This window comes from Budorcas taxicolor, chromosome 25 (assembly GCF_023091745.1).
Source record: "Budorcas taxicolor isolate Tak-1 chromosome 25, Takin1.1, whole genome shotgun sequence".
Taxonomy (NCBI): domain Eukaryota; kingdom Metazoa; phylum Chordata; class Mammalia; order Artiodactyla; family Bovidae; genus Budorcas; species Budorcas taxicolor.
Window position 1 is genome coordinate 43,239,660 of NC_068934.1, and position 25,702 is coordinate 43,265,361.

The 25,702-nt window shown below is 49.6% G+C and overlaps 1 protein-coding gene across 1 annotated transcript; it reads left to right on the top strand.

Moving 5' to 3' along the window:
- The first annotated feature begins 12,812 nt into the window (after positions 1-12,812).
- On the top strand, positions 12,813-25,254 carry STIP1 (stress induced phosphoprotein 1). The gene is made up of 13 exons (XM_052661622.1): positions 12,813-12,989; positions 16,235-16,444; positions 16,947-17,088; positions 17,243-17,384; positions 18,152-18,320; positions 19,314-19,440; positions 19,531-19,633; positions 19,852-19,972; positions 21,061-21,282; positions 23,673-23,709; positions 23,916-24,019; positions 24,172-24,344; positions 24,784-25,254. The coding sequence occupies exons 1-13, from the start codon at positions 12,813-12,815 to the stop codon at positions 24,854-24,856; spliced, it is 1,800 nt and encodes a 599-aa protein (XP_052517582.1). The 3' UTR covers positions 24,857-25,254.
- Positions 25,255-25,702: the final 448 nt, after the last annotated feature.

The following is a 25,702-nucleotide window of genomic DNA, read 5'->3' on the forward strand; positions in this document are numbered from 1 at the left end:
GAGACATTGCCTTGCTGACAAATGTCCGTCTTGTCAAAGCTATGGTTTTTCCAGTAGTCACATATGGACGTGTGAGTTGGACTATAAAGAAAGCTGAGTGCCTAAGCATTGATGCTTTTGAACTGTGGTGTTGGAGAAGACTCTTGAGAGTCCCTTGGACTGCAAGGAGATTCAACCAGTCCATCCTAAAGGAAATCAGTCTTGAATACTCATTGGAAGGACTGATGCTTAAGCTGAAGTTGCAATCCTTTGGCCACCTGATGCAAAGAACTGACTCATTGGAAAAGACCGTGATGTCGGGAAAGGTTGAAGGCAGGAGAAGAAGGGGATGACAGAGGATGAGATGGTTGGATGGCATCACCGACTGGAAAGATGTTGAGTTTGAGCAAACTCCAGGGATTGGTGACGGACAAGGAAGCCTGGTGTGCTGCAGTCTATGGGGTCGTAGAGTCAGACACAACTCAGCGACTGAACTGAACTGAACTGATGGACTTCCAGGGAACTTCCCATAGTGGGTATTTTTATAACCTCGAACAAAGAGCCAGGGTTTCTAGGAAGGTTTCAGTACCAACTTTGCTCTTTCTTAGTGGGCTACACTGGCCCCCTGTGACTTGCTTCTTGAACTGTAAATTAAGAAGTCAGTGCTCAGGTCTGACTGCTTACAAACCCGCCCTGTGTTCCAGGCCTCTCTGGCGCTGAGTGTGGTAATAACTCTTCACAGGGCTGTGAGGAGCAGCACCAAACCCTCCTACAGATGCAGTTGGCACCACTGCGGTGCCCGAGCGGATCAGAGGGAGACCTGCGGGCAGAGAGTAAATCAGAAGCCAGGGGACCCGAAGGAAGGGCCGAGGGCCCCCAACACTCCAGGACCACCAGCAAGGCCTGCGCCTTTCCCAAAAATGTTCAGCAAGATGAGTTCAGAATGCAGGTGTCAGGCCTGAGGTCACCTCACCACTTGCTGCTTCTCCAATAACTCAGTAGTGCCAGACGGGCCTTGCCAACAGCCTCCAGGATGGCAGCGACTCACAGGGGACTAGGTCTTAGCTGGCACTGAGTTAAGCCCTCTACACCCTTTAATCTACTTCTATAAACTCAGTAAGTGCTGGCACGCGCTGCCCCAGGGTTAGATGAGAAGCCTGGACTGGCCCAAGGTCAACATGGTGTGTGGGGGTCAGAGGCCAGGCTTGAGTCAAGGTTGTTCGGTTCCCATCTGTGGTCCGGAAAGTGATCACAGAGATGTCACTGATCCAAGCAATGAAGCCTGTGAGTGACCCTGTGTATCAGTTTCCTATTGTTGCTATAACAAATTCCCATAAATTTAGCAGCTCAGAGAATAAACAGAATTCATTTCCTTAAAGTTCTGTAGGATAGGAGTCTGACGTGGGTCTCACTGGGCTAAAAAACCAAGGTGTCTGCACCAGCCGCCAGAGACTGCCCATGTTCCTTGGTTTGTGGGCCCCTTCCTCCATCTTCAAAGCCTGCAATGTTGCATCTCACCAGTCTTCCTTGGTGGCCTTTCGCTCTGACTCTCTTCTGCTTCCTTCCGTTTTCAAGGACCCTTCTGATTCCACTGAATGGGATGACCCAGGATGGCATCCCATTGAAAGTCTGCTGATGGGCAGTCGTAATTCTATCTACAACCTTAACGCCCCTTGGCCATGTAAGGTAACACATTCACACACTCCAAGGATTAGGATGTGGACATCTTCGGTGGTGGGAGGGGTGTGATCCTGCAGACTACACCCTTCCCGGCAAAGTCTGGAGAGCAGAACAAGAGAGAAGCAGGGACCCAGGCATCGAAAGTCTCAGCTGCCTTCTGCACAGAGCCAGAAATCCACGTCCCCCACAGCCAGGCCACGGAAGCACCCCAGACACCCTGGCATCGGAACTAGTCCTGTTTCTTTTTGCTCGGCTTTAGCTCTGTTCTCACACGGCAGCCAGGATAGAGAACGTCCCAGCCAACAGCCCACCAGGGTTTGGCCTAAAAGAGGCCTGGACAGGTCTAGGCAGGGAAGTGTGATTCTGACTTGGCAAGGAAGGACCTCGTCACAGAGTTTCAGCTGGACCTTTTAGAAAAGGTAGAATCTGAGACTTCCTTGGTGGCTCAGTGGTAAAGAATCTACCTGCCAGTGCAGGAGATGTGGGTTCAGTCCCTGATCCAGGAAGACCTTAGTTGCCTCGGAGCAACTAAGCCCAGGTGCCCCAACTGCTGAAGCCCATGTGCTCGAGAGCCCATGCTCCCCAACGAGAGGCCGCCACAGTGAAGCCCCTGCCCCGTAACTAGAGAGTAGCCCCAGCTCACAACTGAAGAAAGGCCTGCGCAGCAGTGAGGAGCCAGCACAGTCAAAAATAAACAAGTTACTATTTTTTTAATAAAGAAAGAAAAGGTAAAATCTCGCCAGGTACCAAAGATCTGTGTGTGTGTCAAGAGCATTCCAGGCCCAGGGACTCACAGAAGCAAAGAAGCAAAGACATGCAAGTCTGGAACGCCGACTCTTCTGGTGGGGGTCCTAACACCTGGTGTTGTCTGTTGAGGACTTTTAATATTGGAGAAGAGGCTTTCCTGCAGAGAAAAGCTACCTACTGCTGCTTGTATTTAAATGAATATTGTATTTATTAAACTTATAAATTAAAAGAACTAGCTTTTCTTAAGCATCCAAATGCAACTTGCAAATCTAGTTTTCTATTTATAAATCTAATTTTTGTATTAAAATAAGAATAATTACTTTCACTTAGTCTTTGATGAATATTTAATTAACTCACAGGTTCAACAGATTAAATTCTAAAAATGAATGCCAATTACGAACATAGGTAATTAAATTCCCTAATAGATTTTAAACTACATTTTACTGAGTTGAAATAGCTGGTCCTCTCAAATGCCTCAAACTCAGCATAAGAGACTCACACATCTAACAAGCATATTTTTTCTTTTTTGTTCTTTTTTTCTTTACAAACAAGGAGGGAGTAGAGGGTTAAGAAGCCTTCATCCCCCACTTAATTCCGCACTCCCAAGCCAAGCATATTTTTTCCTAGTTAGCAGTTTTTATCCACTAATAGATTAAACGTATAAATATGGTAAATCAGTTCCCTTAAATATTCAAACGCTGTTTATGAACTTAGATTCGTTTATATACTGTCTCAGTTATCTTTTGCTGTCTCAATAAACCAGTGAAAACTTATTGCCTTAAAATAACCACCAGGCCTTTGAATCAGCAGTTTGGGCTAGGATAAGCAGGAAGGTTCATCTGCTGGTCTTGCCTGGGTCACTCCTGCGGCCACAGTCATCTGACAACCCACCTGGGGCTGGGGGTCCAGGATGGTGTCGCTCACGTGACGGGCAGTTGGTGCTGGCAGTCAGCAAGTTCCCTTGGTTCTGCCCCACTTGGCCTCCACTAGGCCAGACTGGGCACCTTCACAGCACACTGGTCTCAAGGCCCTGTTCCTAGAGGACACAACGGAGGCTGCAAAATGCCTCTTGAGGCCTGACTCCGAAGTCATACTGCCTTGCTCTCACCACATTCTGTCGCACAGAATTCACACGGCTGCGGCGTTCAACACGTCACAAGACCAGCCCAGAATCCGAGAAGTGGAGAAACGGACTTCACTTCCTCACGGGAGAAGCAGCCAAACCCCATTGTCAAGGATGGGTACACTGGGATGTGTGCTCAGTCGCTCAGTTGTGTCTGACTCTTGTGACCCCTTAGACTGTAGCCTGCCAGGCTCCTCTGCCCATTGGATTATCCAGGCAAGAACACTGGGGTGACAGGAGGCACCGTTACAGCCATCACTGCAAGCTCTCTCCCACCCATTCCTCTCTGATGAGAGTCACAAACGGGCAGGTTGACTAAAGTGTTTCAAAACAATAAACACTTGGGTATTTGCACAGTGATGACAGAACTTCCTAAACTGGCACCAAGATTCTGGGTTTGCTTTCCTGGCTTCCACCCTGTGCAGGATTGCAAAGCTACCCAGAGGGGCAGAGTCCCCACCTCAGCAGGGCTGAACATGCAGCGAGGTGCAGGACCACAGGACAGTGAGAGAGTTTCCTGCTTCTGGTCTGAGATTTAAGACCAGAGCAGGACCCAGGAGAACTGCCAGAAGTAAACAGGCCTCCAAGGCAGCACACGCTTCTCCCCAGAGGCTTGATTTTAAAGCCCTACCCCATCTCACCTCGCCATCTTTCTTCTTCATCTGCCTCATTCAGGTAGATGAACCCCTGCACCTCCCGGGTCCCCCTAACATCTTCGCTGTGTGACCACAGTGTTGCACCTCCCTTCCTCCAGGTGGTCATGCGGTCTTCATATTTTATAACCTGCCGAGTTTCACTTTACTCTCTGCTTCAGTGGCCAATATTGTATAGTTATTCTATTGAGAGGTGTGAAGGGGAAGGATGGGTTACAAGGTATTACATGTCCGAAGTATGTACGTGTAAACTATAGGCCTGCCTGGCAGAGGCCTCTCCGCGTGCATCCTCTCAGGGTGAGTCTGAGGACCTGGCCAGTGATCCAGAGGGGCTCACCCTCTCTTCCTCAGGGATGGGCCTCAGAGAGCCCTGGAGCTGGAGTCCTGGAGCTGGCTGGGGGAGGGCACTGGCTGCCCCCCTCTAACTTAAGAGAAGGCCTGGAAGGTGGTGGGTGCTCTGGGGACATTTGTCTTGAAATATACAAAACCCTCCAACAGTAGTATTCGTTGTAACAAATTTTAACACCATAATAAAAATTGAAAACCCCTGTTATGGGCTGAATTATGTCCCCTCTCCAAATTCACATTTTAAATTCCCAGCGCTCAATATCTCACGAGACAGTATTTGGAGACAGTTTTTAAAGGGGTGGTGAAATTAAAATGAGACCCTCAGGGTGGGCCCTGGTCTAATCTGATTGGTATCCTTATCAGAAGAGGAAAGTTGGGGAGTTCCCCGGTAGCCTAGTGGTTAGGATTCTGGGCTTTCACTGCCTTGGCCCAGGTTCAACCCCTGGTTGGGGAACTGAGATCCCACAAGCCACATGGTGCAGCCAAAAAGAAAGGAAAGTTGGACATACACCCGAGTGCATGCTTGCACAGAGGAAAGACCACATGAGGAAACAGTGAGAAGCCGGTTGTCTGCAGGTCAAGGGGAGGGACCTCAGAAGAAACCAGGTCTACCAGCACCTTGATCTTGGACTTCCAGAACTGAGAAAATTTCTGTGGTTCAAGCCACCAAATCTTCGGTATTTAGTTATGGTAGCCCTACCAAACGAATCCAGCACGCCTCCCCATTCCCCATCCACAGGAGCAAAACTTGAGCAGTTAGCTGTGTATCCGTCTAGACTTTTCCTGTGCATATCCCATGTATATGAAGATATACACCTTTTTTCTCATACACACTGCTCCATGACTAACTTCCGTTGTTCCACGGTACATCATGGGCATGTTCTTGTGTCAGTATCCACCAGCCTGTTCTTCTGAAGACTACTAATACTCCATCCTAAGGCGGCAACGCCGTGGTTCCTGGCATCCTCCGCGGGTATACGGGGGTCAGGAGCTGCTCCCTTTGCCGTCACAAATAGGACCGCACCGTCAAGAAGGCTGAGCGCCGAAGAAGTGATGCTTTTGAACTGTGGTGCTGGAGAAGACTCTTCAGAGTTCCTTGGACGGCAAGGAGACCCAACCAGGCAATCCTAAAGGAGTGAAAGTGAAAGTCGCTCAGTCGTGTCCGACTCTTTGCTGCCACATGGTAGTCCATGGAATTCTCCAGGCCAGAATACTGGAGTGCGTAGCCATTCCCCTCTCCAGGGGATCTTCCCAACCCAGGGATCAAACCTGTGCCTCCTGCATGCAGATTCTTTAGCAGCCGAGTCACCACGGAAGCCCTAGAATACTGGAGTGGGTAGCCTATCCCTTCTCCAGGGGATCTTCCCAACCCAGGAATCAAACCAGGGTCTCCAGCATTGCAAGCGAGTTTTTTCACCAGCTGAGCTACCAGGAAAGCCCATTCTAAAGGAAATCAACCCTGAATACTCATTGGAAGGACTGATACTGAAGCTGAAGCGCCAATACTTTGGCCACCCGATGTAAACAGCCAACTTGTTGGCAAAGACCCTGATGCTGGGAAAGATTGAGGGCAGGAGGAGAAGGGGTGACAGAGGATGAGATGGTTGGATGGCATCACTGATTCAATGGACATGAACTTGGGCAGTCTCAGGGAGATGGTGGGGGACAGGGAAGCCTGGTCTGCTGCAGTCCAGGGGGCAGCAAAGAGTCGGACAGGACTTGGTGACTGAAGGACAAAATATTTCCTTGTGCCACCAGGCTAGACCCAGGTGGGAGAAATCTGTAAGCCTGGAGTTGCTTTCTGTACTTTAAATACATGCTACTCAGTGTGACTTCCCATCAGTAGGATATGAGAGGGCTGGTTTCCCCATGCTCACACTCTGCACCACTTGTTATTTCTCAAGAAACAGATGTTGGAAAGAAGATAGTGGGACCAGCATGTTTGAACAGACCCACTGGACCTAGAGAAGGGTGAGAGAATCAGGAGCAAGGAAGCCTAGAGGGGGCAAGGCCAGAGAGCCTCCCTGGGAGGGGCTGAGGGCCCCATGAGGGAGTAGACAGATGATCAGCTCCGTTTACTCACTCACCAAACTTACACGCATGGGCTAGGTCCTAGGCCTGAGTGCCCACGGCAGCGACCAATCATAGGCCCTGCCCACTGGAAGCAGCCTCTCATGTGGGAGGCCTGGATATGACCTGGGCGCCCTGGCCAGCGGTCCCTTTTGCCTCTGGCCACCTACCTGCTCAGGAAGCCAACACGCCCTTCCCCTTCCCAAAGCCAGGAGACAGATGGGAACTTGCAGAAAGGTCCCTGTCGAACCCTGATGAACTTTGCTGAAATGGACGTGGCTGTAAAAGACGGGAGTTAAGGACGCCTCCAACGTTTTCAGCATCAACCAGCCCAAGAATAGCGAGGCCACTGACAAGAGGGAAGTCAAGGGAAGAACAGCTTCAGGGGAGCATATTGGGAGCTCTGATTTGAACACATTGCGAAGTCCATTTGCCATCCAAGCAGAGACGTCGAGGAGGCAGCTGGGTAGACAAGTCTGGAACTGGGAACAGATCTGATCTGAAGATAGAAACGTGGGAGTCATCCAAGATGGTATTTATAGCCATGAGGCTGGCGGAGCTGACCCTGGGATGGCCCGTGGACAGCGAGGTCCAGGACTGGGCTCTGGGGCTCTCTGATGAATACTTATTAGATAATAATTACCATCATTTTATTCCTTGAAGTGTCTGGCACAATTCCTGGCTCTACGAGTTCACTGAATTCAGCAGAACTCTATAGCACTTTATTCTCCCCATGCTTTTCCTGCTATTCAGGACTTGTGTTAGTGGGTAGCTGAAAGTAGGCATCACTCAGTTAAATGGGAAATGAACATATTCTTTAGGAATTTCTCAGAACCCAGAATGGAACTTCACTCTCCCGTGGAGAAGGAACCTCAAAGTTGTCTTAAGTTTCCACTCCAACAGCGAAAGTTCTTATAAAAACGAAACTTCCATGTTCTATACACCCCAGAATTCTGAGCCAAGACCTGCCCCTGACCTCCACTCCTCACTCCCATGCCTAAGCTTCCTGTCCTCCAGCTGCTTTCTTTTTCTGATATTGGGAGAACTTTTTTGTTGGCTGCACCTCAGGGTATGTGTTATCTTAGGTTTGCAACCAGGGATGGAACCAACTTGAGCTGCAGTGAAAGTGTGGTGTCTTAACCCCAGCACCACCAGGCAAGTTCTCTGGGAGAACTTTAAAACTAAGAATTTGCTCTGCAGAGAATTTGGTTGTACACGGTGACTCCTTCTGTCTCTCGTTCGCTACAGGATTTACAGCCTCAGCGTTGACTCCAAATTCAGCCCTTGCCATCTTGCTCCCCACCTTGAGAGCAGCAGCACCACAAATAGCAGCCTGAGTCACTGAAGCATCGGGCATTGTCGTCAAGGGCCAGGACGCCTGCTGCGGTGGAGCTTCTGCTTGAGTTCCAGGGACCTGGGGAAGGGGACCCTGGCCAGCTGGCCCCCATCACTGCCTCCTGGGCCCTGAGGGAGAGCGGAGTTCACTAAGAAATTTGAAGCCTGAACTAGTGGAAATGTTAATGTTCAGAATGGCTTTACCATGACACTGATAAGGACCTCAAGGTCCCTCATTTGCACCCCTTCTAAAGTTATGTACTTCTTTTTTTTTTTTAACTGTATTTTATTTTTCTTGTCTGAAAGAGGGCTCTCAAAGTTTTATGTTTCAGATCTGAGAAAACAGGCATGGGTTAATTTTGTTTAATTCTCATTGTAACCTTGGGAAATCATTGGCATGTCTTCTCCATTTACAGACAAGGATACGAGAGCATAAGAAAGCCTTCCTTGGGTTCCTGGAAAATCCCAGATTTGTTTCAGCCTCAGGGCCTTTGCACTTCCTATTGCCCTGTCATGAACTCTGTCCCTGGCTTGGGGCTTTTACTAACCACCAACTGCTGGGCACGCCTTCCCTGCCTCCATGGTAACTGCTCTTTATCTTTACTTTTTGTTTTCTTTACATAGCATTCATCACTCCAGAATTATCTTCATTTGTGCAGTTCAGTTCAATTCAGTTCAGTCACTCAGTCGTGTCCGACTCTTTGCGACTCCATGAATTGGGCGCAGCACGCTAGGCCTCCCTGTTCATCACCATCTCCCGGAGTTCACTCAGACTCATGTCCATCGAGTCCGTGATGCCATCCAGCCATCAATCCCAGCATCAGAGTTTTTTCCAATGAGTCAACTCTTCTCATGAGGGGGCCAAAGTACTGGAGTTTCAGCTTTAGCATCATTCCTTCCAAAGAAATCCCAGGGTTGATCTCCTTCAGAATGGACTGGTTGGATCTCCTTGCAGTCCAAGGGACCCTCAAGAGTCTTCTCCAACCACCACAGTTCAAAAGCATCGATTCTTCGGCACTCAGCCTTCTTCACAGTCCAACTCTCACATCCACACATGACCACAGGAAAAACCATAGCCTTGACTAGACGGACCTTAGTCGGCAAAGTAATGTCTCTGGTTTTGAATATGCTATCTAGGTTGGTCATAACTTTCCGTCCAAGGAGTAAGCGTCTTTTAATTTCATGGCTGCGGTCACCATCTGCAGTGATTCTGGAGCCCAAAACATAAAGTCTGACACCGTTTCCACTGTTTCCCATCTATTTCCCATGAAGTGATGGGACCGGATGCCATGATCTTAGTTTTCTGAATGTTGAGCTTTAGGCCAACTTTTTCACTCTCCTCTTTCACTTTCATCAAGAGGCTTTTGAGTTCCTCTTCACTTTCTGCCATAAGCGTGGTGTCATCTGCATATCTGAGGTGATTGATATTTCTCCCAGCAATCTTGATTCCAGCTTGTGTTTCTTCCAGTCCAGTGTTTCTCATGATGTACTTTGCATATAAGTTAAATAAGCAGGGTGACAATATACAGCCTTGATGGACTCCTTTTCCTATTTGGAACCAGTCTGTTGTTCCATGTCCAGTTCTAACTGTTGCTTCCTGACCTGCATACAGATTTCTCAAGAGGCAGGTCAGGTGTTCTGGTATTCCCATCTCTTTCAGAATTTTCCACAGTTTATTGTGATCCACACAGTCAAAGGCTTTGGCATAGTCAATAAAGCAGAAACAGATGTTTTTCTGGAACTCTCTTGCTTTTTCCATGATCCAGTGGATGTTGGCAATTTGATCTCTGGTTCCTCTGCCTTTTCTAAAACCAGCTTGAACGTCAGGGAGTTCACGGTTCACGTATTGCTGAAGCCTGGCTTGGAGAATTTTGAGCATTAGTTTACTAGCATGTGAGATGAGTGCGATTGTGAGTGCATTTACTTTTATTTAACAAATGCTTATGGTACTTATTCTGTCATCAGGCACTGTTGTCAGTGCTTTATAAATATGAAATCATTCAGTCCTCACTACTCTGACACTGAAACTTGTTCATCCACATTTTAAAATGAAAGCAACTGAAGTATGGAGAGGTTAAGCAGACTGCCAAAAGTCACACAGCTGGTGTTAGAGTACCACCTGTCTCCCCCACTGGAAGATAAGATTCACCTGTGCAGAGCCTGCAGCTGAGGCCTGCCCTGCTCACTCTAGAGCCCCTGTACCCAGAGCAGTGTGCCACACACACAATCGTACAAACAGGTTATGAGACAGCAAAGGCCAGGTCACAGAGAAGGAGGGATGGGAGAGAAGCCTGGAGAGACGCTGTGGGGGAGATGATGGAAGGCCTCGAAGGGCCTCAAGCGGTGGAGGACGAGCCGGGCTGGGGGGCAGCATTGGGACCAGCAGGAGTGTGGTGGTCTGGGCACCGCGCCAAGAAAGGCAAGATCTTGTTGACAGATTTAACTTAGCAGGTTAGGCGGGCAAAAGCCTTGGAGTTAACCTCCTTCCTTCATGCCCTGCATCCATTACATGAACAGACCCTGTCAGCACCTCCAAAATGCACTCCTAATCCCACTTTTTTCACCCAAATTCTGCTCCCACCTGGCCCACTGCACCATCACAGCTTTCCTGGAATCCTGCCACCGCCAACTAGGAGGTCCCCTAGGCTTTCATCTTCTTCACTGATACAGCAGTCAGGGGGATCCTGATAAACCTGTCAGATCACATCACTTTCCTGCTTAAAATCCACTGGCATGTTCCAAAGTGAACACAATGGCGTCGCATGCAGGGTCTCCTTCCCACCCCTAGTTCCTCTAGTCCCCCCTCCTTCCTACCCCTGCCACTCTGGGTACCCCGAGGCCTTTGCATTTGACCTTCCCTCTGACGGGCAAGCTTCTTCCCTAGGAGTCCCATGAATCTCACTCTTTCACTTCCTCAGGTTTTTTCTCAAGTGTTCGCTTCTCACTGGGGTCTGAGCTGGTCCCCCTGCTGAAAATGCAACACTACCCACTTGCCCAGTGCTCTATCTCTACGGCAGATTCCACGTGCAAACTTTTCCTTTTTTTTTAGCTTCTCTCTCTCACTAAAATGAGCACTATAAAACAGTGATTTTTTAAATTCCTCACTGCACTTCCCCAGTGCCCACATTATACCTAAAACACTACAGGGCATATCTGATTAATTAAGCTAGGTGCAAGACACTGTGTAACCTACCTGGAAGACAAGGATATAAACGGAAATAGACACAAGGCCCTTGTAGGCCCTACAAAATATGCCATGCATGTATACCAAAGTTGCTGCTGTAATTGGACACGTGTGGCCCATGGAGTAGTGAAAGCAAATGAACTAGTGGACAGAAATGAGTGAGCTGTTTGCAAGCAGATCGCCAGAGAACCTTGACAACTCTTATCAGCCTGCAAGACCTGGTAGAGTTGGTGGAAGGGGGATGCCAGCAGAGGAAACATCTTGCAGGCAGGCCCAAAATAAAGGAGCCCACCTAGCTCAAGGAACAGACGAGAGTGCGCCTGGAGTTTGGTGCTGAAGGTGGAGGACAGGCAAAGAACAGATGGGAAAAGTAGGCCCGTCACGTAGGCCCTGATCCCGTCTAAAGCTTCCAAAGGTCCAAGCAAGGGAGGGGGTTATCAAGGGAGGCATGCGATCTGTAGCGACCTAGGTTGCAATGTCTGAGAAAGGGGTCACAGAGCTGGGATGGAAGAGGACCCTGTGACAACCTGTTGGCATAAAGGGCAGCTAAAACACAGGGAAGGGATGGCATTACCCAGCTGGGGGTGGGGAGGTGGGGCGGGCACAGCAGTGCCTAAGACCCTCACTCAAGCTCCCTCTAGACCCCAGACATACAGGGCCTTTGTTCCGTGAACCACACACTGGCCCAGAGTGAGATCATTTCTCTCTGACGCTCTAGCCCTTTCTGTTTCTCTGCAAGTACCTGTCCTGCCTTTCGCAAGAGGGCAACGATTTTAAGAACCGCCCAGGACGCCGCCGCCGCCCTCCAGTAGGTGATCAAGCACCTCAGTGAGGTCTTTTGTTTCCTTCATCCCTTTACCTCCGAATAACGGAGGCAGAGCCCCTTCATTAACTGCTAAAAACACTACTGCACGAATGTTAACGATCCCACGCCACGGCCCTCTCCCCGAGAGGTTCAGCGAGGGTGTGCGTCTCCACCGAGGAGATCGGCCAAGATATAATTCCGAGCCTATCCTACCCGAGCCCCAGCGCCTTCACCATCACGCGGGATTTGGGGACACCCAGAACCCAATATTGGGATTCAGGGACGGGCCAGGGTGCGCTCCCGAGGCCGATCCAAACGGTCACCCCCACTGGCTGGGATCCCTGAGCCTGACACTCCGGCGAAGGACCAAGACTCAATGCCGCCGGAGAGAAGCGAACTGCTTCAGACTGACTCGCCGCAGACCAACGGAAGAAGCGGCCCGGGCGGACCCACCAAACCCACACCCTCAGAAACCACCACTGCAGAGGGTGTCTGTGGCCTCGGACTCCCATAAGCCACCGATGCTGTAAAAAGCCTACCCTGCTCTTTGAAGGGCAGCAATTTAAACCTACCAGAGCAAAGTGTCTGCAACCACCGACCAATTGAAATTTTTTTAAATCTGAAGGCGGTTCTGTCACGGAGTCTGTCAGCCCAATGAGAGAGGTGGAAATTTCCAGAAAGAACAGAACCAATGGGCGCGGCCAGCGCGGCCATGATTGGCGGGATAAGTGACCAATCGGTGTCGCAGAGGTCCGCCCCCTCCAATCATAGAGTATATGATGGGTGGGGCTTTCAGAGCAACGTCCAGTCTCGAAACGCGGGGGAGGCAGGACTCTCCCCACTGTCCAATGAGAGAGAAGCAAAGATGATGGGCTAGACTTCGAGCCAATGGTAGGAAACCTTAGAAAGCCCCCTAGAGGAAAGCGACCAGTGAGCCGGCGAGGAAGAGGCGGGATCTGGGGGTCCCGGCAGCTTCTAGTAGGTTCCAGAAGGCGGCGCGTGCGGTTGGGAACGCGGAGCCGACGGAGTCTATTCAACGGGGTTCCGGACCGGGCTATGGAGCAGGTGAAGGGGGAGGGGCGGGCTGAGGCCCGTGGCCGCTCTGGGACCCGCCAAGGCCGGGCGGTGGGTGGAGGGGCGGGGCGGGGCGGGCGCCCGATTGTTGTGGCCGGGGCGGGGGCCGGGGTCGGCAGAACCGCGGCGAGGGCGTGAGGGCCGCGGCGGGCGGACGGGGAGCGAGGCCTGGCGGCGGGGAGCGCGGGGTCGTCTCAGTGCCCGTCGCCAGTCAACTCGGCGAGATGGGCCGGGGGACGCACCGGTTCGGCTTAAGTCTGGCCCGCGGCGGGAAGAGGAGCCGCGGCTGGGCCCTTGAGGCCTCCCAGGACGTGGGTCCAGGCTGAGCAAGGGGATGGCGCCCGCGGCGTTCGGAGGGCTGGAGGTGGGCGACGGGCCTTGCGAAAGGCGAGAGGGATCAGGTCAACCTCTGGGAATTCGTCTTTTGGGAGAGAGATCAGAGGTTGCAAAGAGGTTGTTACCCAGGTCTTGGCCTCAGTTAACTTGGAGGAACGCGGGGACGGGAATACACTGCAAGTTAGCTGATGGACTCGGTAGCCAGTTGCGGGGAAACCCTATTTCTCTGCATGGAAAGCCGGGGTGGAAGAGTGTTGAGTGAAGGTATGATGAGCAGCAGGCCGACTTTTTAGCCTGATTCGGGAAACGAGAGGGTGCAACAGAAGTCCTTGGAATGAATTTCATCTCTGCCAGGGTTTTACAAATCATATGTGCAGCACCTCCCCGTCTTCGTTTTTTCTTTGTGTGTGTGATTCAAGAATTAACCGAGGACTGGTTCTTCTAAAACGTGGGTTTTTAATTGCACGAGGAGGAGTTAGTTGCGTTAGAAAATTTAAAGCAGCGAGAAGTAAGTTGTTTGATTCCTTTCAGCGTTATTGGGAGGCTGAGTTTGAGGCTGTTGTGGGTTACTCTCTGTGAGTTAATTGTGTCCTCTGTGGCCTGAGGGTTGTGAGACGCCTAGAGAGGTTTATTGAATTGGAACCTGTTTTTGGGCTGTAATGGTTGATTGGGGAGAGGAGGAGGAACAGCTCGGAGTTTTTATTGGTGTGATCTACAAAACGGAATCTTTTACCTTTGTATACCTATTGCTCCCTTTAGCCAAATGTGGAGCTTCTTTGCTAAATTTTTAAAAAATTAAGAGTGGAAACAGAGTTTAAACATTTTGCACCCTCATGATAGCTAAATTGTGTCTGGGATTGAATAGGCTGTGATATAGACAAGAAACTGGTTGTAAATTCAAGAAGACATCTCAAACCGAAGTTATCAAAATACGGGGAAAAAAATTTGTTTTTTCCCAGTTGCCCATAGTAGAAGTGTACATGCAGGTAGACCGAGTGAGTGAGCTCAGGGACGGCATGTTTACCAGGGCCGTTGTGCAAGATGGCCAGGTGTGCTGAAACCCACTGTCCTGCATCCATTCAACATGTAACCTTTTTTTCCCTCTTAGATGCATGTTTCAGTTTTAGGAAATACTCAAATTGGAGACATTTTGAGTGTGTAAAATGGTTTTTTTAAACTAAGTACCTTTCAAATAAAATCTCACAGTGATAAAACTTAAAATTTTACCACATACAGGCAGGAATAGAACTGGATAAATTATGTGTCAGTTGATATAAATTTATTTTATCAGTTCAAATGCACGCACTTCAGATTTTTAGCACACAATCATCTTGTTTAGTCGCCAAGTCGCGTCGGACCCTTTGTAACCCCATGGACTGTTGCCTACCAGGCTCCTTTGTCCGTGGGGTTTTTCAGGTAAGAATACTGGATTGGAGTTGCCATTTCCTTCGCCGTCCACTTGATGTTTTCAAGTGCTGATTTCCTGCTTACAGGAAAGGTGCACTCAGTTTGGAAAATGTTCTGTAGGATAGGCAAGAATGTCACCAACGTATTCTCAGCTGCCTTGTGAAACTATTTGAGTTTTTTAACTTCTCACCTTCCGGCTTGCATTCTGTATTCTAAGATTTTTTTCCTTGCTGGTTAAGTTTGGTAGTCTTTCCTTTTTCCTCTTGGAGGTTGTCTTAAGATTTTTCTGGCTAGTGGAGGGTCCCATTTGGTGTGCCTCAGGATTCCGAAGTCATTTCTCACAGCAGTTCTTTCTTGCATCAGTACACTGGATGGGCATACCAAGAAAGAATGGGTTGTATCCTGAGTGACACAGCTGTTGTGAACCGATGTGTGGGCGTTTGAGGGGTGGCCCTCCCTTCTTGTTGGGCTCCCTGATTTGGAGAAGCCTTTTAATTAGAACCCTGTTCTGATATGGCCAAGGTCCATTTCACACCAGATAAACCTTTCGGTGTGTTCGAGCTGTTTTTGTTCTGGGTGTTTGAGAGAGTAGGGGTGGAACTGCAGCAGTGTTGCTTTATCCTCCTCCCATCTGTTTTGTTGCTGTTTAGTCGCTAAATCATGTCCGACTCTCTTGCCACCCATGGACTGTAGCCGGCCAGGCTCTTCTGTCCATAGGCTTCTCCAGGCAAGACTGCTGGAGTGGGTTGCCATTTCTTTCTCCAGGGGATCTTCTTCACCCACGGATCGAATCCTCCTCTCCTGCGTTGCAGGTGGATTCTTTACCACTGAGTCACCAGGGTAGCCCTTTCATTTGTTTAAGTATGTTTAATACTTAAACATGACAAAAATTTATTTTTATCCTAGCTTCATTTTTACCGGGTTAAGAAATAGCCACAATCTGCCATGCTGGGACATCTTCCAGTGGAAACTGATTGTTCTCTGAGGCTAGGTGAGCATCCTGATGCTCCTGAAGCCCTCCTGGCACCGGTGGGTTGCTGGAGCGTATACCAGTGCGTGCTCAGTCCTCTTTGTTCTTGGCTCCCTCTTCAGTGAGGAGGCTCCCTCTTCAACTAGGCCTGTGTTCAGTTTATCATTGGAACTCTGGAAATCCAAGGCAAAGAAATTTCTTTTTCCACGAAAGGAATTCACGCGTAAGTCCTAGAGTGGCTTCTTCAGCTCGAAGTTGAGACTTTTGGAAGAGTGGCTGGAGTGTAAATGCCCAAGGGAGCCAGCAAAGAGCAGAGACAGGCCACTTCTTCCTTGTTATTTTATTTTTTCCTTGCTGTTTCACACAGGTGTGGGAACTGTAAATTAGTTAATCTATGATTTGTTTTTTCTGGTACGTAAAGTAACTAGTTTGTTAACAGCTACAGAAAGGAATGGGTGTCACTTAAGAAATAGGAACTAAAGAATTTCATGGGGAGAAACTCTATTGGTTCCTCTCTTCTCAGGTAAACGAGCTCAAAGAGAAGGGCAACAAGGCCCTGAGTGCCGGCAACATTGACGACGCGCTCCAGTGCTACTCCGAAGCCATCAAGTTAGACCCCCAGAACCATGTGCTCTACAGCAATCGCTCCGCGGCCTATGCCAAGAAAGGAGACTACCAGAAGGCTTACGAGGACGGCTGCAAAACCGTTGACCTGAAGCCTGACTGGGGCAAGGTAAGCCGCGCGCGAATGGGGGCGCCCAGAAGCTCCTCGGCGGGTAGCTCTGGCCTGCCTGGTCACCTGTCCTGAGAGACTCGTAGATGGCTAGTGCCCTCTTCCCCAGTCCTCCTACCTGTTTGAGAATGTTCCTCAGAGTGGTGACATGTTTTGTCAAATCTGAGGTACTATTAGTTAAGACTTGTTTTATTTTCTGTACTAAGAGAAAACTGCTCAAGAAACTAGCAACACTCGGCGTCATAAGATGGACTGGGCTGGACCGGCCGTGCTCCTTAGGGTCACTAGATGCTACCGTTGTGTCCTGGGGCTGGAGCAGCCGTGCTCCTCAGGGTCACTAGATGCTACCGTTGTGTCCTGGTCCTCTCTCTGTTTGTTGGTTTGTTTTGTGGCCTTCACGTGAAGACCCATTTTGTTCCATGAATTGTAAAGTAGATTGTTTTGAGTTCATCTTTGGAATTTACCTCTGGGTGTCTTTTTTATCTTTCTTTGCTGGTTTAAGGGCTATTCACGAAAAGCAGCGGCTCTTGAATTCTTAAACCGATTTGAAGAAGCCAAGCAAACCTATGAGGAGGGTTTAAAACATGAAGCAAACAATCCTCAGCTCAAAGAAGGTTTCCAGAATATGGAGGCCCGGTTGGCAGGTAAGCTCCAGAACACTGCCCTGCCCCTTTCATTGACTGTTGTTTTACAGTTGGGTGGTGGTGAGGCTCCCCCCACCCCCCAGTGTTGGTTTAGTAGTCTGCGGGGGCACAGTAACCGACTTCCTGGTGGTGCGCTTTCCTTTATTCAAAACAGAAAGGAAATTCATGAACCCTTTCAACATGCCTAATCTGTACCAGAAGTTGGAGAGTGATCCCAGGACCAAGACTCTGCTCGCAGATCCTACCTACCGGGAACTGATCGAGCAGCTGCGGAACAAGCCGTCCGACCTGGGCACGTAAGTTCAAGGCGGCAGGTTTGTCTCTAGAAACGAACACGACTGCTGTGGTTTCTTCCTAGGACCCTGTGGTAGGGGTTCCCTAGACCAGACTGGGGTTTCTGCCTTTATTTTTTTCCTCCAAAGAGCAGTCAGAGTTTGCTGCTTTATTGTTTATTTGTATTTTTAGAAAGGGTCAGGGGGAATCACGTATTAGAGTAATCTGGAGGGCTTGTTCTGCCCCTCCCCACCTTCACTGCACTTTCACCTTGCTGACCCAGCGTCAGCTCCGTCCTTTCTGTATACACAGGCATACATTTTCACCTGAGGCGTGTTTTTGTGCTGAGTGTATGTCAGTACCATTGATTCTGTTGCATGGTACATGTACCTTGATAGTGAGAACACAGCATAGCCCTCTATTGGTGTGTTGGAGTGGAAACTCACGGTTGAAAGCACATCAGATCTAAAGATGGGCTCTCTAAATCTTGTGCTGGTGTCGGTGACTGCCTGGGTGCCTCTTGACTCCTGAGATCAGACAGAGTGTACCTGTAACTCACTCCGTGTGTGTCTGCTGGCCTCGAGAAACAAATGCCATCTGCATTACTTCTTATTTTATATGGATTTTTTAGGGGTTGAGCATTCCACAGTTGTAACTCATGGGTAGTACAGAATCTAGCAACCTTCCCATGGGTGAGAATACAGTAATCTGAGCTTTAGCAGTAAGTGGGGTTTAAGGTCAGTTGTGGAGAAGACTAAGTGCTGTTCTTCATTTTTTTAACCAATACTAGGAAACTGCAAGATCCTCGGATCATGACTACTCTTAGCGTCCTGCTCGGAGTTGATCTGGGCGGTATGGATGAAGAGGAGGAGGTTGCAACACCTCCGCCACCACCTCCTCCCAAAAAGGAGACAAAACCAGAGCCAATGGAAGAAGATCTTCCGGAGAATAAGAAGCAGGTTGGTGTGTGTGTGTGTCGCTCTGGAACACTTAACTGTCATGCATCTAGAACCTGCCCAGTAGCCGGAAATGTGTGTCAGGTAGGACCATCTTCAGACTTCAGATGGTTGTGGTTTTTTGAGTCCCCAGTGTGTGGTCAAATTACTGTTCTCAGTAATTAAAATGTTCAGTGTATTAAAAGGTCCACGTACCGAGCAGTTCCGTGGGCATCATGTGTCTCAGAGTCTGCCCCAGGGTCCCATGGCCACTGTGGCTCTGGCTCCTGGTTCTGGCAGTGTGGAAATCAGCCAGGGCCAGCCCGAAGACTGTGTGGTCCTTGTTCTTGTGATCCAGGAGAATGTTGTCTGTCAGCTCATATGCTTGTTTCCTGGCTTAGCAGACAGTTTTCAGTCTTTCGAGCAGCAGGCCTGTGCTGAACGGTTTTATTTCCCTTCTTATAAATGGGAACAGCAGATTGTTGCCAAATTTAGTACCGTTAAATGGGTAAGCGTTGGTTGCTCATGGTGTCTCAAAGCTGGAAAAAGGCCCTACGGTGTGGGTGGTCGTGAGTCTGCTGAAGACTCCTGCCACCAGGACAGCCCCTCCCGCTCCTCCTCACCCCTCTGCCGATGTTCCCTGGTGGCTCGGACCCAGAGACTGCGTGTGAGAGAGAGCGAACTTACTCACCCGATCAGAGGTAAACCCAGCACAGATCTGTGTTGCCCACTCTCAGGTTGTTTCAAGCTCAGGGGATTTCCCCTTCTCTGAGGACGCCCTCACTTTCAGACGAAGGTCCAGGAGAGTAGGTGGGATAAGGGAGTGTCTCGGAGGAAGCAGAGAGGAAGCCAGTTTTCCATCCTAACAGCTGATACTCCTCTCTGGGTGTGGAGAACCTGCTTCCCGTAGCATCGTTGGGGGTGTGTGCTGCGAGTGCATGTGACATCCTGGGCGCTGGCTCCCTTTGCTGTCTGGGTTAGGTGTGCTCAGCCCTCTTTCTTCGGCACCTCCTCTAGGCGCTGAAAGAAAAAGAGCTGGGGAATGAAGCCTATAAGAAGAAGGACTTTGACACAGCCTTGAAGCACTACGACAGAGCCAAGGACTTGGATCCCACCAACATGACATACATAACCAACCAAGCAGGTGAGGCCTGGGCCCGGGCGCGGGAGTGCTCCCAAGGCCCCGGGTAAGAGGCAAGGGCTGACGCTTCCTTCTTGATCCTCTGCTTGGCAGCCGTGTACTTCGAAAAGGGTGACTACGGTCAGTGCCGGGAGCTCTGTGAGAAGGCCATTGAAGTGGGGCGAGAAAACCGAGAAGACTACCGGCAGATTGCCAAGTACGTTTGCCCTGGAGTGCCTTGGGTAGTGGGGAGGGTCCCGGGTCTGCATGGGGGGGGCCGGAAAGGAGGCTGCGGGAGCTGAGACAGAAGGCGTTAGAAGGGCGTGGTGCGGGGGCCAGCGATGCGGGCTTGTGTCTAGATGTCTTTCCTCTGGAGAGGCTGACCTTGTCTGTGCTCTGCCCTTAGCAAATTCTTTTTCCTTGGGTCTTTGTCAGAGCTTACGCACGAATTGGCAACTCTTATTTCAAAGAAGAAAAGTACAAGGATGCCATCCATTTCTACAACAAGTCTCTGGCAGAGCACCGAACCCCAGATGTGCTCAAGAGATGCCAACAGGTGGGTAGGGAATGAGGGATATTTTCTTAATTTATTGTAGTAATTTTTATTTAGTAATGAATTTGTTGTCTTTGGTTATTTTGTATGATGCGTCCCCTGTTAATGATGAGAACACATAGAAATAACCCAGTTTTTCTGCTGTCTTTTTTAGTCGGCCAGAGTTTTGACCTTAAATTTGTTGAGGGTCAGTGCACTGACAGCGTTGTGGCTTTTATTGTAAATTAAGACCCTGATGCTGGGAAAGATTGAAGGCGGGAGGAGAAGGGGATGACAGGATGAGATGGTTGGATGGCATCACTGACTCGATGGACACGAGTTAGGGTAGACTCCAGGAGTTGATGGTGGACAGGGAGGCCTGACGTGCTGCAGTCCATGGGGTCATAAAGAGTCAGACACAACTGAGCGACTGAATCGAACTGAAATGTTTTCTTACTTTATACAACCGAAGTATGTAGGGGGATGATTTTATTCACAGAAAGATTGGTCGGAAAAATAAGAGCTGTTAATCCATCATTTCCATATAAGGCATATCCTTATACCAAGTGTATGTCAATACCGTTTGTTCTGTTTCATAGTATATACACCTTGATAATGAGAGATGTGAAATTCATTTCTTTAATTGACGTAAGGTTGATTTACATTATTTCAGTCATACAACAGCAACTCAAAACTATTTAAAGTTATAAAATATTGGCTATATTCTCTGTGCTGTACAGTTTATGTTTGTAGTTTGTACATAGTGTAAGGACTGTAAAATTATTAATCCCAAAATTAAATCTCACCAGCAGTACCTCACAGTTCAGTCAGTAAAGAATCTGCCTGCAGTGCAGGAAACCCAGGCTCAATTCCTGGGTTAGGAAGACCCCCTGGAGAAGGACATGGCAGCCCACTCTGGGGTTCTTGCCTGGAGAATTCCATGGACAGAAGAGCCTGGCAGGCTGCAGTCCGTGAGGTCGCAAGAGTCGGACACGACAGTGACTAAACCACCACCGCCAAGCAGTACTTTCTGAAAACTGAAATTCTGATAAGACTGTTTATTAGCCCAGTGTTACGAGAGTTTAAATGACTATTTAAAGAACCTTTTTTAGGCAGAGAAAATCTTGAAGGAGCAAGAGCGGCTGGCCTACATAAACCCTGACCTGGCCTTGGAGGAGAAGAACAAAGGCAATGAGTGTTTCCAGAAAGGGGACTACCCCCAGGCCATGAAGCACTACACAGAAGCCATTAAACGGAACCCCAAAGATGCCAAGCTGTACAGCAACCGAGCTGCCTGCTACACCAAGCTCCTGGAGTTCCAGCTGGCGCTCAAGGTGAGGGCAGGGCAGCCTGTCCATGAGGAATGTGTCTTCCTCTTTTCATGTGCTCATTAGCATCAGTTTGACGTTCTTATTTTGATCATAGATTCAAGGTGGTGATGCATGTGTGAGATTGTGAAGTGCAGGGCCTGTGTGTGCCCTGTCCTGGCCCGTGCAGTGTTACTTGGCACGTGGGAAGTGCCTGGGAAAGTAGACCCTTTTCCCTTCCTGTGGCCTCTCTCCATGTGTTAACTGTTTGGCCTTTCTGACATTTTGATTGCACAGTTGAGTGGCATCAAGTCTGCACACACTGTTGTGCAGCCATCGCCACCCTCTGCTGCAGAGCTTTTCCATCTTCCCAAGTGGAACTGCATCTTCTGAACACTAAACTCCCCATTCCTCTCCTCCAGCCCCTAGCAACCAGTGTTCTGTTTTCTGTCTTTGAATTTGATCACTCTGGGGACCTCCTGTAAGTGGGATCATACAGTATTGACCTTTTGTGCCTGGCTCACGTCACTTAGCATAGTGTCTTCGAGGTTCATGTTGTAGCATGTCAGTGTTTTCTTCTCGTGGCTGAATGGTATTCTGTTCACCCATCAGTGGGGGTTGGGTTGTTCCGCTTCGGGCGGTGCTGAGCGGCGCTGCTGTGAACGGGGGTGTACCGATGTCTGTCTGTTCCTTGTGTCGGTCCTTCTGGGTGTTGCATGCAGCAGCGGAGGTATTGCAGTTCTGTGTTTAATTTTGGGGAGGGGTGAACTGCCTCGCTTTCTGTAGGAGCTTTACCATCCTTCCTTTCCTCGGTACTCAGTGATACGAGTCTGTGTTGTGAGTCACGTCGCATGTGGTCAGATATGCTAATATTCAGCACTGGAGGAGTTGCTCTCCGTCACGCCCTTGAACGTGAGCTCATGTGTGCATCTTGGCAATTGGATCTGTCTAGAGACCCCAGTACCTGGGTCCACGATGGTTTTGTTTGATGACCCAGATCTTTTGGGTCTGTCCAGCCTGGAGACATCACTGCTGCTGGTAGGACTGCACAAGGGCCATGTCAAAAACAAGTTGGTTTGCAAAGCAAAGAATAACATTGTTAATCATCTGAGAGGTAGCGTAGGACTTTTCCCAAACTGCAGATGGAGGAAGGAATGAGCAGGATCGCTTCTGGTCTTGGGGCTTCTCGGCAGCTGTTGGTTGGGCTGCAGTGCACACGGCACGCTGCATCGCGTTCTTTGTCCCGTAATTTTATGTTTTGAAGACACGTCAAACAAGTATACAGAATACCTGTGTTTTCCTTCGTTTTTTAACAGTCAGCACTGACGCTTGCTAAAACTGTTTGTGAAAGGAAATGATACATTTTGACACTTGACCTCATAGGTGTTTGAGCATACATCTCCTGAAATGACTCTCCTTATCTATTCACAACATTATTAGCACCTGATAATAGCAAAGCTAAAGCCATAATGTCATCTGAATATGTGTATATTCAGATTTCTTTACTGGTCTAAGAACAGAGTTATGGAGTTGTCACTATCAGGGTCCATTCATTTCCTCTGGTGATCATTGTCCTCTTTAATTTTTCAAAGTAGAAGTTTCCCTACATTTCGGGGTTTTTTCCCTCAGTGACATCAGCCTTCTAAGGAGTCCAGACCCCTTGCCTTGTGAGATGGTTTGGGATCTGGTTTATTGCATCTTGAAGTTCTCTTTACTTTGCTTCTCTGCTCTTTTTGTTCTTTCTCTGGGCCTGCTATTGAATCACCTTGAGGCCAGAGTTAACGGAAGTACTGGGGTGGGGGGGTAAATTGGAAGATTGGGACTGGCACATACACACTATTATATATAAAATAACTAATAAGGACCGTCTGTGAAACGCAAGAAACTCCAGTCCATACTCTATAACGGCCTATGTGGGGAAAGAATCTTAGAAACAGCGATTATATGTATATGTGTGACTAATTCACCTTGCTGTATACCTGAAACTAACCCAACATTGTAAATCAACTGTACTTTAATAAAGTTTTAAAAATAAAACAAGGGGCTTCCCTGGTGGCTCAGTGGTAAAGAAACCGCTTGCCAAAGCAGGAGCTGTGGAGTCAGCCCCTGGCCCAGGAGGCCCCACACGCTGCAGAGCGCCTCAGCCAGCGCACCACAGCCACTGAGCCTGTGTCCTAGAGCCCAGAAACCACAGCTGCTGAGCCCACGCGCCTTAGAGCCCGTGCTCTGTGAGAAGAGAAGCCGCAGCAATGAAAACCCCGTGCGGCCAAAAATAAGTGAAAGAAGCACTAGAACAAAAGTGGAGCGCTCTGTAATGGCCCTGGGTGAGCAGTTAGGCTTGTGATCCAGGTGATGAGTCAGCTGTGGGGAGCGCCTCGAAAGGAGTGAGCCTGATCCGGTCCTGCTTTTCCTTCTAGGACTGTGAGGAGTGCATCCAGCTGGAGCCGACCTTCAGTGAGTGTCTTCCTGTGCTGCTCTTCTGCCCCCTGTCTGGCCAGAGGGTTGAGAAGAGAGAGCACACTCTGCCTGTGTGTCTTGGGAGGTTGTAACGCTTTGAAGCTAGTGTTGGGCTGAGGAGTGACGGTGTTCAGAGGAGGTGAGAGCGGGCTTCAGAGGTGTATTCTGGGTGATGCCTCACCTCTCTCCCTTCCTGTCTCCAGTCAAGGGTTATACCCGGAAGGCAGCCGCCCTGGAGGCGATGAAGGACTACACAAAAGCCATGGATGTCTACCAGAAAGCGCTCGACCTGGACTCCAGCTGCAAGGTGGGGCCTCCCTGGCCTGTAGGGATTCCTGCCCTGCCTCCTTTCTCTGATCTTCCCTCTTGCCTTCCCCTTCCATGACCCCTGTTACCGTGGGCCTGCTGCAGCAGTGAGCCAGGCTAACGCTCTCCCCTTCTGGCCTTGCCGGAATGCAGGAGGCCGCAGATGGTTACCAGCGCTGCATGATGGCCCAGTACAACCGACACGACAGCCCCGAGGATGTGAAGCGGCGGGCCATGGCCGACCCGGAGGTGCAGCAAATAATGAGTGACCCGGCCATGCGGCTCATCCTGGAGCAGATGCAGAAGGACCCGCAGGCGCTCAGCGAGTGAGTCGAGCTGGGGGCTGATGGCCTTGGAGGGAAAAGGTGGACAAAAACAGTGAGAATGCACAACTTTGGCAGCAGTGTGATCTGCCTAAGTGGAGTCTAATTCTCGGTTAAAAGGTTGGCAGGTGGTGGTGAGCTGGAAGGGCTTTGTTTGTTGGCGATAATGGCCTAAGTGGTTAGTTAGAAAGACCAGTGTTGCTGGGGAGAGGTCTCAGTTTACTGTGTCCGTGGGCTCGTGTCCAGTGAGAGCGGTCAGGTTCTGGCCACTGGCAAAGGAGGCCCGTGCGGTTCTCCCACAGGGCAGTTTCCACCAGGACTCCCCTCACCACCTCTTGCTGGTAGTGTCCAGGGCAGGTTGCCGTGGGGCTTGCTCTGCAAGCAGGTAAAAATTTTTAGGGGTTAAGTCTCATTTCAAATAACTTTGCCTTTTCTTTGTCAGACACTTAAAGAATCCTGTGATAGCACAGAAGATCCAGAAGCTGATGGATGTGGGCCTGATAGCCATCCGGTGATGACTTGCCCATCATCCCCTTCCCTTCACCCTCATGTGGAAAGAGGAGCTGGGACCGCGGCACGCAGCATGGAGCAGAGGGAAGAGAAGGGGAGACAAGCGAACAGCATATCTATATATTTATACAGACCTACATGGAAGATTCAGAGACTTATACTCGCGTATTCGTGCAGCTGCTGCCTCTGGGCCCTCCCAGCACACGCATGGTCCTTCCCCTGCCCCCCAGTCGCTGTCTCAGCTGCTCTCCCATAGTTGGTTATTTTTTATTTCAGGCAGTGGACTTGTATGGGGAGGGGAGGGTGTTCTTCCCAACCTCAGGTCCCAACTGTCTTCATTCACATTGTTAACTCCACGTCCTCTTCTCCAATAAAACAAGCCAGTCAGGCGTGGTTATACATTGTTAGGTCTCCGAGTGATTTTTTTTTTTTTTTTTTGCCAAATGACTGAAGCAGCTGTCCTGCAGGAGTCACAGCCTGCGTTGGAAGAGGTGTGAGTGCCAGCTGACTACTAGGAACCAGGCACACTCTTGTCTCTCTCTTCCTAAATGGTGGGGTGGGTGTGAGCTTTTCTCGGTTCCACCGCCTTGCCTGGTGCCTCAGACAGTAAAATAGCTGCCTGCAGTGAGGGAGACCCAGGTTTCATCCCTGGGTCGGGAGGATCCCCTAGAGAAGTGAGTGATGACCCACTCCAGTATTCTTGCATGGAGAATCTGATGGGACACGGGAGCCTGTGGCAGAGTCGGACACGCCTGAGTGACTCACTGCCTCGACGTGGCCACTAGGTGGTGCTGTCGCCCATTGGACAACTTGAAAGATGGCCCGACCCAGAGTGGCCCCAGCTCCAGAGG

Coding starts and splice junctions, on each gene's coding strand:
- STIP1 (XM_052661622.1), top strand. CDS start 12,813: ATGGTAGGAAACCTTAGAAAGCCCCCTAGAGGAAAGCGACCAGTGAGC. Junction 19,634..19,851: donor GACTACCGGCAGATTGCCAA/GTACGTTTGCCC, acceptor GGTCTTTGTCAG/AGCTTACGCACGAATTGGCA. Junction 24,020..24,171: donor ACCTGGACTCCAGCTGCAAG/GTGGGGCCTCCC, acceptor GCCGGAATGCAG/GAGGCCGCAGATGGTTACCA.